Genomic DNA, 10849 nt, shown 5'->3' with positions numbered 1-10849 from the left:
AAATACTAAAATTAAAAAAAAATGGTGTGAAATGTACTCAAATAACAGTAAAACATCTCATCATGAAGAATGGCCCATTTCATACATTTGCAATTTTATTTTTATGATTTATTTCTTTGTTATGACTTAACATGTAGGCAGCATTTTAATATTGTAGCTGGCTGGGGTGCAGCTGTTGTGTAGTTTAATGTATAACAATGTTCAGTGGTGGAATGTAACTTTATACATTTACTCCAGTACTGTACTTACACTGTATTTTAAGGTACTGTAGCTGTACTTTACATGAGTACATCAAATTCATGCCACTCCATAATTCATTTCACTTAATTATAGTGGCAAGTATTGTACTTTTTAGACCATTACCATTAAATATGGCAGTTATAGTTACTAGCCAGTGAACAACAACCTGGATTTTAATGTTGATTTCTATTTAAAAAAGGGATCATAATATAATGTAATTAATTAATTAACGTTTTCAAATGTTTGGTGAAAAAACTTTCAGTTTTGAACCTATATCACTGTTGACCAAAGACATTTTTAACCATCTTTTCACTCATTTTTGAACCGTTGACCATTTTGAACATCTTTCAGCAGTAAAATGCACTGGAAAGTTATTCTTCAGTTTACAATTTTGAAAACTTACAATGAATATAAAATATGATTCATTGTTATATAGTAAATGAAACACCCCAGAATGGTTAAAAGACCAGATAAAATAGTGCTTACACATTAATGCATGAGTTTTAATAATCCAATATTATAATTAACGCTGCAATTCTCTCTAAATAATGAGCAGTTTGCTGATATTTCAAGCACTATCTACTGATAATACTGTAGTACTGTATTGTAAATAGCAACAGCGGTTGCTTAGTTAAGCGTGGCAGTTACTCCTCCACACCGACAGGGGGCGGGGCCGCTGGACGGCCGCTGTCTCTGGCATCCTCTGGTGTTGAGTAAAGAAGAAGGGGCCTTTCCTGCTCAAGTGAACACATCGGAGGATAAGTTGAAGACATCAACGCTAAATGTGGCTAGTCCAAAAGAAGACGACCCTTAATTATTAAAAATATCGTTACCTGCCGGGTCCGTGCGACTTCATGCTCTGTTACAGCGGAGACGTTTGAGTCGGTCGGCGTGTGTGCTGCGCCAGGTGTCGGGCCACAGAGTGTGGGAAAATGCCATCTTTTTCATGGAGGTAACGTTGGAGACCAAAATGAGCTAACTGGACATTATATCATTCTAATGATGAGTTTTAAGTGTGGACAAGCCCAGCTGACTGATGACTGATATGATTGTCAGTGTGTAGTGAAGTCAGTTAACCGTTAATTACCGTTGTTCGTGGTTAAAGTGACTGCCCGTGTGTTTTTGAAGTACAAAACAAACAACCTGCTTGCTAGTAGTAAGTAAAACTACACGGTTTGTGTATAGGAACCGGTGTCAGCTAACCTAGTGCTGCTGCAAGTGTTTTTGTTTTTTCTTATCGTCCATTATTATGGAAGGTGTTGCCAGAAATTGTGTCCCTTAGTTCACAATGAGGATAGCTGTCAACTAAAACATGTAACTTTAATCTTCAGATAGTAGCTATTAAGCACAAGTGTGTAGTGTAAAAGTATGAGGGTGTGTCTGAAGAGCTGACAATATTTTGGTCTTTTCAGTACAATACAATATGTCATAAAGTATGTTTATTTTTATTGAATTGGCAGTATGCCTGAAATTCCCACACCCTTATAGGATATGATGAGTCACAAAATTTGGTTTTCCCCCGTTGCTTTCCCACTGTGTTGACTGTGTATATATTAATTTATCCAGGCCACATCTCCCAGTAGGGAGGGAGTAATAGTTACATAGTTTTTATGAAGGGCTGCTGTTGTCTTTTTTTATCAAGGGAAAGCTGTGTTATTTCAGTTTCAGTTTATATTATTTGCTGTTATATATCCATACAGGACACAAGCACTCATTCTTCCCTCAGGTACACTTTGGCAGTGCTCTCTCTGTGTGCCTGAGGTGTAGCAGCCTGTTGGTTGGCTGCCCAGCCGGTTCGTTGCATTCCTTCATGTAATAAGCTGCCTGTTCAGAGCCTAGGTCTTGCTGCAGTGGGCTACTGACTAGCCATGCCACAGCAGAGTCCCACACAAAGAGGCTCTGTGTGAGTCAGGCTCCCCCTGGGAGGAGGCCCAGCCTCGCTCCGAATGGGATACACACTCAGTGCCACGATAGCAAGGACCACACCTCTTTCACTGGAAGCTAGGGTTTCACATCAGGTGCGCTTGAGTTACCAGTGCTACTTAAGTTTACTTGCTACTTAAGGCGCGGAAAGTCATCTAATTTCTATATGGTTAGGTGAACAGGTTATGCTTGTTTTACATGATTCCGTACCTTCAGTACTTCACCAATAGCCAGCCAATGTTGTGCATGAAGATTGCTTTGCTCATCAAGGGTAGTACTGCTCAGCTTGTCCAAACAGTTGTGTAGTGTACTTTGAGGGAGTGTTCTGAGGAAATAACCCCAATGATTTCCTCAGGGTCATGTCAGCTACAGCTTGGAGACTTCAACATAAACCCTGTATTACAAACTGGGCGAAGTTAGAAAGACATGGCGGGAAGGGTCTAATGAAAGATGCTATTGTGTTGCATTATGGGAAGTGTAGTATCCAATGTTTTTGAAGCTTTACTCAACCTTCGGACCAAAGGTTTGGCTATTTTAGCTTCTGCTGCATCTATTTTTAAAATCTGTCTTGCAAACACCCAACTTTATAAGTGAAATACTACATTTCTAGAGTAGCCATTATTATTCATCTCATTGCAAAATGTCTGCCCAGGGCAGCACCCTTGTGTTGCTTCTGCTTCAAGACGTCTGTTTTAAAGCAAGATGCAAGATGACACAACATTCCTCTGGTGGAGTGATGGGTCCCAATCCACATAGGAAAGAAACACCTTCTATACCTATAGGTATCCTGTCAAGGTGTCGGAAAGTACAAATATAGTACAATATATTGATTCCAAATGCTTCAGTGCGATTTTATCCATCTTACATAACCTATATAAGGTTATGTAAAATGTATTGTCTTTATGTATTGATATGTATTATATTAACAGCATATTACAGAGACAAATTAGTCACGGTTTGCCACTTCATATCGTGAAAGTGTTGAGTAGTTGCCCCGCCAAACCTGAGGGTTACATTCTCGCAGTTGTGTTGATCCATCCCTTCACTCGAGCAAACACACAAATACCTTGCCTGTCAAATATTAGTTTAGCATTTAGAAATGAAATTGTATTTCCACTATATCTTATATTGTGTTACTCCCTTAGGGTTTGGCCCGCACTTGTGTCGCTTCTCCTCCCTTCCACTGTGGCTGCAGAAGAGTCATCACTACTGGAAGGCTGGCACGATGTCTGGCTCTTCCGCTTCCTCGTCAACATGCTGGGATACTCCACCATCATCATCCCTGGCTACCTCCTCATTAGCTACTTCAAGCGCACCAATTACTTGGAAACAGGTTTGGGCTCATGAGAAAAACACACACATCTAATTTGGGAATGTATACCAGTTAAAGAACACACATTAATGTCTTCCTGACCACCTTGATATCAGGTTCATTTATCTCTCTGTTTCCCTTACTTTCAGGTAGTGGGATCTGCTACCCTGTCATAAGAACCTGCGTGTTTGGCAATGAGGCCAAAACAGGTCTTTTGGATGACGTGTCAGCTGCACCCAGGAACGAGGGAGATTCAGGCTCATCAGTCAGACAGGCCATCAAGTTAATCTTTTGTGCTGCTGGACTTCAGGTGGGGTTTCCTCCCAAGAAATTCGGTCATTGAATACATAAAGCTGCATGTGGCCTAATCCCTATAATACCACCATATTGAGTTTTCTGTGCTTGTGCAGCTGCTGGGAGGGTTGTTTTATGTTTGTTTAATTTAAGTGTGATTATAGCCACAGCCTGGTCTGTTCTCAGCTCACCGGCTATTTTAAATGATGCTTCATTGATGTCTATTTGAAGGAAAGTGCAAGTTAAGAAAACGTCGCCATGTATGAAATCAAGCTCTACATTAAAGGATAAAGCTGCATTAATCAATATTTTAATATTAACAATGGACCAAACATTTATGTGTTATGTGAAAGGTGTCACTAGTAGTAACAAACCCATAGAGAATTATTACCTGACTCTGCAGTTCCCCTCAGCTCTACCTAACCTACTGTACCTCAAACAGCAGACAGGCTGGCTGATACACACAGTGTGGCATTTAAGAGCTAAAGAGCCAGGTGCTTTCCTCAGAAGTTGGTGGAGACCAAAACGGAGCTTGGAGAGGTAATATTCAACTAAAATTTGGCAGGTGGCCAGAAACATGACTCCAAATAAAAAAACAGAGACCATCTTCTGATGGGATCACACTAGCTGTGACGTCCGTCAACATGTTTATATTCTGATCCATGAGTATTCAGTAGTTATTACTACATTACATGACTAATTAGTATTCATTGGTTGGACCACACACTTCTTTAAACTTAGCCTTTATTTTGATCTCAACTACACACCTGTAAAATGTCATGACTTTATCTTGGACAGTTCAACCCTAACCCCATCATGGTGACAAGATCTGTCCACAGACAAAGCTGTGGTAGTCCCCTACAGTAGGTGTCTCCAGGACCACATTTTGCTATGATGACACACACACACAAAATAGACTCTTAAGGGAAAAACAATACCAGCCCCACTGGTGTGGCTGGTAATAAAGGCACTCAATGTCTGCTGGAGGTGTAAACAGGAAACTGCTGGTCAGTGTAATGTTTACGTCCCCTGCCCAAAAGTGACTGAAAAGATGAGTTATGCTGCTTTACTACAGTATTAACATGCCATATGTATGTTGACCGAGTTAGAGGTCGCTGATACTCATCCAAGTGTGACTACACTGAAAAAAAAAAAAAAAAAAAATGGGGAACAGAATCCACTGTTAAAGCCATAACCAAAGTTAGTCTTTTTAGTTCAAAATTCCCTCTTTGTGTTTCTGCCCACACTTTAAGTAGATAGTGACCTTCAGCCGAAAGAAAGCCAAACCGCACAATGCAACAGTTTTTATCAGTTTATGTGAGAAAGTCTAAGCTCAAAGGTCAAGAATGAACCTCAGTGCTCAAATTTTTAACATCATTTCTACTGCTAAAAAATATCTAACTTGATCACTGTCCCTGACGAGCTTAAATCAATATTTTTATTCTTAGGCATCGTACCTGACATGGGGTGTCCTGCAGGAGAGGGTGATGACTCGTTCCTATGGGGCCACGACTCCAGAGGACCAGGGAGAGAAATTCAAGGACTCCCAGTTCTTGGTCTTCATGAACCGTATCCTGGCTCTGACCGTGTCGGGCCTCTGGTGCATCCTGTTTAAGCAACCTCGCCACGGAGCACCGATGTACAAGTACTCCTTTGCCTCACTCTCCAACATCCTGAGCAGCTGGTGCCAGTACGAGGCCCTCAAATACATCAGCTTCCCCACGCAAGTTTTGGCCAAGGCCTCTAAAGTCATTCCTGTCATGCTTATGGGCAAGATCGTCTCCCGAAAGAGCTATGAATATTGGGAGTACTTCACCGCCGTGCTGATCTCAGTGGGTGTCAGCATGTTCCTGCTGTCCAGCACAACCAGCAAGCACCCATCCACCGTCACCACCTTCAGCGGGATCGTCATCCTGGTCGGCTACATCGTCTTCGACAGCTTCACCTCCAACTGGCAGGACAACCTGTTCAAGTACAAGATGTCATCAGTGCAGATGATGTTTGGAGTCAACCTGTTCTCCTGCCTCTTCACCGTCGGCTCACTGCTGGAGCAGGGCGCCTTCTTCGACTCACTGGCCTTCATGACGCGTCACTCTGAGTTTGCCTTTCATGCCGTGTTGCTGTCCGTGTGCTCAGCATGTGGCCAGCTCTTCATCTTCTACACCATCAACCAGTTCGGTGCTGCCGTCTTCACCATCATCATGACCCTGAGGCAGGCCATCGCAATTCTCCTCTCCTGTTTCCTTTACGGCCACGCTGTCACCATTGTAGGTGGATTTGGTGTTGCCGTCGTTTTCCTGGCACTTTTCCTGCGAGTGTATGCACGTAGCCGCATGAAGTCAGGCCGACGGTCAGCGCAGCCAATTGCACAGAAGGTGTAGCACTCCAAAGTCACACTAAACTGGGAACTGAGACCACGTTTTCTGTGGTGCTTTTTGTCTATTTGTGTCTATCTGTTAGGTCTGTTTTTGTTTTTTTTACTGTTCTGTTCTTTCCCATTGGTTTTTATTTTTGTTAGCAATGGTACAGAAAGGGATTCTGCAGTTTTGACTCTTACACCAAGATGCCCCCAAGGGGTCCATGTGATTTGAGTGCCTGTAAGATTGTCTAATACACAAGTCCCAAACTGCAATCTGCAAACTGCCTCTTCAGCTATTTCACAGTTTAATGGTAGAATAGTTTTTCTTAGACCACAATATGTGGTTTGTGCAGCCAGTGGAGGGTTCCCATGATCCAGGGAAAGGCTTGTTAGCTGTATGGTGAAGCATTAAAATTTTGACATGAATTTTATGACAACGCCCCTTCTAAACTTTATCTTAAACATTGCAACCAAACACTCTGCTTTCATAAAGACAATGCTTTCTGTCCATTAGGTTATCTTTCAGTCACAATAGCCAGACACTGATCTCACAGTCCTCCATGTTGGAGAGCAGGGGCCTTTATGTGTCTTCATGTTGGATTTTATCTTGTAAAGTGGTAAACATTGCCTGAATACACGGTGCATACATTACTGTTTAATTTAAGGTATATTAACATGTTCCAGAGGCTGCCATCTGTAATAGAGAGTGATAAACAACAGTTTGTGTAATAAGAGTGAGCTACTTACAAATTGTATAGTTTTGCTCTGACATCACTGAATCAGATGCTGCTGTTGGTACTTTTTGCTCTGCATTATTTTAAGATAATTCTTTTGTTGTCTTCACAACACAGATTCTACTCAATGTTTTTAAAAATGGGCAAAAAAATCATGTAAATATATCTGAAAGTCATTGTTTATTTCCAACCAACTTGTCTGTTGTGTACTTTTGTAAAAGGACTGCTTCACGTGTTTCACCGTTCCATGTGAATGTCTGGAGGAATACTGAATGGATGTTGATGATGCTCATTGCTGTCACAAGGATGTGAAGATAAAATGCATAAGAGAATGCATACAAGGGAAATGCAATGTTACTGGTACCTTGTTTTTATCATTCTACTATTTCTGGATTATTAATAAAACATATTAAATTAACTTAAAGCTGTGAAGTGCAGAGGTTTGATTTTACTGTTTGCCATTGTGCCAAAGGATTTGCTGTGTGGTCAGTGCTGTTTTGCAGGTAAATACATGTGAATCATTCTCGATGATTATTTGTTCACGAAATCCAGCTCAAAGTGCTTCACATTAAGAAGAATGACTAAAATCAAAAGAAAAGAGAAATTTGAAACAACTTTCTTTTCTTTTTTTTTTTACACAGGTCTGGATCCAAATCTACAGATGGCAGATTCATCACACTTGTCTTTGTTTTCAGTTTAGTGAGCAGCAGAGTCGGCGGCTGTAAGGGCTCTACCAGATACACATGTTTCCTGCATATGAGCCAAATAGTTGGGACAAGACCATGAATACTTTTATAGACAAGTACAAGACTCTCATCTTTATGTAACTGGAGGCCAGTTCAAACACTTTTGCTTAGGAGTGATGTTGTGTGTTCCTCTTGCAGGGGTGTTCTGTATGAGTTGTATTTACTGTTTTTTTGAGGAGACCAGTGAACAATGAACTGCAGTACTCCAGCCTACTTGTAATAAAAGTATGACATAAGCTTCTCTGCATGTCTGACCTTGGCAATACGGTTTAAATAATAGACAGTTACAGTAGGTATGTTCCTTATATGTGGCTGGAAAGTTAAATCTCTAGGTGCGGGTTCCGTCTTTGCTATGACCCAATAACTAGGATCTTGATTAGAGGTTGGTTTGGGGTTATTAACAAGTAATATAAGGGAATAAAGAGGCTCAGGTAAACAGGGCCAACGGCTAAAAAGAGTTGGTTGGGTGTGATCTGCAAGTATGTTTTAAAGTACATAATGTGTCTTCGTAAAACAACTGAGCATGAGCACTGATCTTATAACAGCACATTGTTTTGTTCCTGTGTTACAGGTTTATCTGCAGTTACTCTGTGGCTTGAGGAGGATGCCTTTACCAGGACAGCAGGTTTTTGGTTCAAATCACACATGTAATTTTCTCTCTGCCATCTCTCCATAGTCCTTCTACTCTCCAGTCTCATGAAGACAGCATACTTTAATCGAAACATCTGAGGTGCTGTTGGCGCTCCGATTCGTGAACCAGACCACTACTTATGATTCACTGAACATCAAAATGAAGATTTGGTTTGACTGTGAACTGTAAGAAAACATTTCCCCCTCGTTTATCAATGTCACAGCTGCTCGATGGGGGACTTTCCCTGCACCTCTCATTTCACAACATCCTACACCCCATCTGGTTTGGAGTAGTGCGTCACAATGTCAGCACCTCCAATACACTTTTTAAAAATGCAAATGGCAAACGAAAGGTGAGGGGAGACGTGCAGACCTCCACAGTTGGACCAGTCACTTTGGGCTCTCGCTCTGACTGCAGGGATGACACAAGCTGAGTGTTTTTGTTGGAACTTTTATTAGCTAGCATGAACATTTGACTGTTTCAGCAATGCCTGCAATCACTTGGGAGCTTCCCGAAACTGTCTTTGTTTTCCGCCCATACCTCATTGAGCGAATTAATACCACTCTTATATCTGTATGCTAAATATGAAGCTACCGCTGGCTAACTTAGCTTAGCATAAAGACTGGAAATGGACTTCCCTCGAGAGTTAACAAAATGTGCCTACCGGCACTTCTAAAGCTCACTAATGAACACTAGTATAATTTGTTAACCCGTACAAAACTGTGAGAATGACAGTTTGTCGTTGTACAAGAACTTATCTGCCACACTTTTACAGTCTCCGCTGCTTGCCTGCCAACAGCTTCCTGCCAAGAAATAGTCCCACCCTGTAAAACAAAAAAAAATGTTATTACATGGCACTATTTGTACAGATACAACAAAAAAATAAATAATGTTTTAATTAGTGAGCTGTAAAAACACTGGTAGATGGATTTTGTTATCTAAGTTTGAACAGAAACAAATATAGAAACAATTAGTCAGCTATGTTCAAAGGTAAAAATCCCCCTTTATCAGCAGCTTTAAATCTTTAGTCGTGTGGTATATCTTATTTCTTTTGTCAGTACAAAAGCAAATGTGCAAAAAAAAAAATGGCAAACTGTATTTTATAGGGGTTATGTGTTGTATGGACTACTTCCTTCCCAGGACCAGTAACTTCCTGGACCATCTGGATCATATCTATATACTGTATACACATGGCTACACATACCAGATCTTATTGTTGCACACAAACAGGTTATAATAGGATATCAAACAAGTGTCCTATATTCACCTATCACCTTATTTTTTTAATCTTTTACATCTATTAATTGTACTACACATTTCTAATTGATTTTCAACATTGCTCCATACATTCACTCCCTTTGTTGAAATGCATTCATTTTTTTAATATTTATCCTCGCCCATAATTTGTTAAATATTCCCTTTAAGTTCATATCTGCTGTCTCAAATGATCATTTTTATAATTCAGTTTCACAAATGAGATTAAATGTGCGACTTTGTGAGCTTTACAGGTGCTAGCAAGTGGATGTCGTTAGCTTTGGACAGAACCAGGTTAGCTGTTTCCCCCCTTATTTCCAGTCTTTATGTTAAGCTAAATTAGCTGGAGGTAGCTACAGACATGGGATTGGTGTCAAACTCTTGGCAAGAAACCAAATAAGTGCATTTCCCAGAAGGTCAAAACTTTCTTTTAAATTGTTTATTGGGATGTGCACAAGCAGCAGCATGACCACAAGGCAGCCTTACTAACCTTTAGTCCACCACCACCACCACGCACTCTTTTACTGCACATGTGGAACATAAATACAGTGAGGCAGACCATGTGTGACTCTCTACTCTCTTACACCTTGTCATAAAGGTTATCGTTTTTGTGGGTTGCTGTTTTTTATGCTTCAAGATAGAGGTTTTTATTAGTCTTGTGTAGGCCTTTTATCTATACGTTTTGCTTCCTTCCTACTCAGTGTGGGTGTTAATCCTGTTCCTGTCTCTAGTATTTACAAAGTGCTGTCAAATATGAGAAGTGACACTATACCTGATGTGTGTACCAAAACTGTCCCAGATCATGAGTAGTGATTACATTTTTTCTGGTATTTAAAATTGAAAATGTCATTGAAACTAAATTACACAACAATATGTTTGCACGCAGGCCTGCAGGATGGTGTGGTTGCATATATCGTAATTCAATGGTTAAACCTTTTTATCTCACGTTATCTACAGATCTGTTATTCACTGATACAAAAACCGCCCCCTTATCTGTCGGGATCCGTTACACTAAGGTATCTATTGACTGACGTGAATAGAACTTAAATGAAATATGCAGAGACACATGTATAGACAAACATATAAACTAAACTCTCAAGTTGGTCCAGAATAAATTGGATCAAATCAAAGAAAATGGTCAAGTCTGTTTCACTGAACAAGAACTACATCTAAGTAGGTCATGCAGTCCACCAATCCACACATTTTAAGCAGATTTTTTGGCATTTCTTCACTGGCAGCATGCACTGGAGGGAGACACACATTAAACGAGGAAGAAGAGACGACAGGCTGGAAAGGTCACAAGACACATTAAAAACCATGACACTGTTACGCATCACAGCCCACTGTATCACCAGG

The 10849-nt window shown here is 40.6% G+C and overlaps 1 protein-coding gene across 1 annotated transcript; it reads left to right on the top strand.

Moving 5' to 3' along the window:
- Nucleotides 1-953: 953 nt before the first annotated feature.
- Nucleotides 954-7286, top strand: slc35b2 (solute carrier family 35 member B2). The gene is made up of 4 exons (XM_023415201.2): nucleotides 954-1192; nucleotides 3309-3496; nucleotides 3625-3785; nucleotides 5218-7286. The coding sequence occupies exons 1-4, from the start codon at nucleotides 1173-1175 to the stop codon at nucleotides 6148-6150; spliced, it is 1302 nt and encodes a 433-aa protein (XP_023270969.1). The 5' UTR covers nucleotides 954-1172; the 3' UTR covers nucleotides 6151-7286.
- Nucleotides 7287-10849: the final 3563 nt, after the last annotated feature.

This window comes from Seriola lalandi, unplaced genomic scaffold (genome assembly GCF_002814215.2).
Source record: "Seriola lalandi dorsalis isolate HSWRI2012SDOR001 ecotype SW California unplaced genomic scaffold, Sedor1 jcf7180002054544, whole genome shotgun sequence".
Classification (NCBI taxonomy): Eukaryota; Metazoa; Chordata; class Actinopteri; order Carangiformes; family Carangidae; genus Seriola; species Seriola lalandi.
This window is presented reverse-complemented; position numbering and strand designations above follow the sequence as displayed.

What these genes read in the sequence shown, in the direction of transcription:
- slc35b2 (XM_023415201.2), top strand. Translation starts at nt 1,173, where the DNA reads ATGCCATCTTTTTCATGGAG. An exon ending in CACCAATTACTTGGAAACAG is followed by an intron (nt 3,497 to 3,624) that starts GTTTGGGCTCAT and finishes CCTTACTTTCAG; the next exon opens with GTAGTGGGATCTGCTACCCT. An exon ending in TTTGTGCTGCTGGACTTCAG is followed by an intron (nt 3,786 to 5,217) that starts GTGGGGTTTCCT and finishes TTTTATTCTTAG; the next exon opens with GCATCGTACCTGACATGGGG.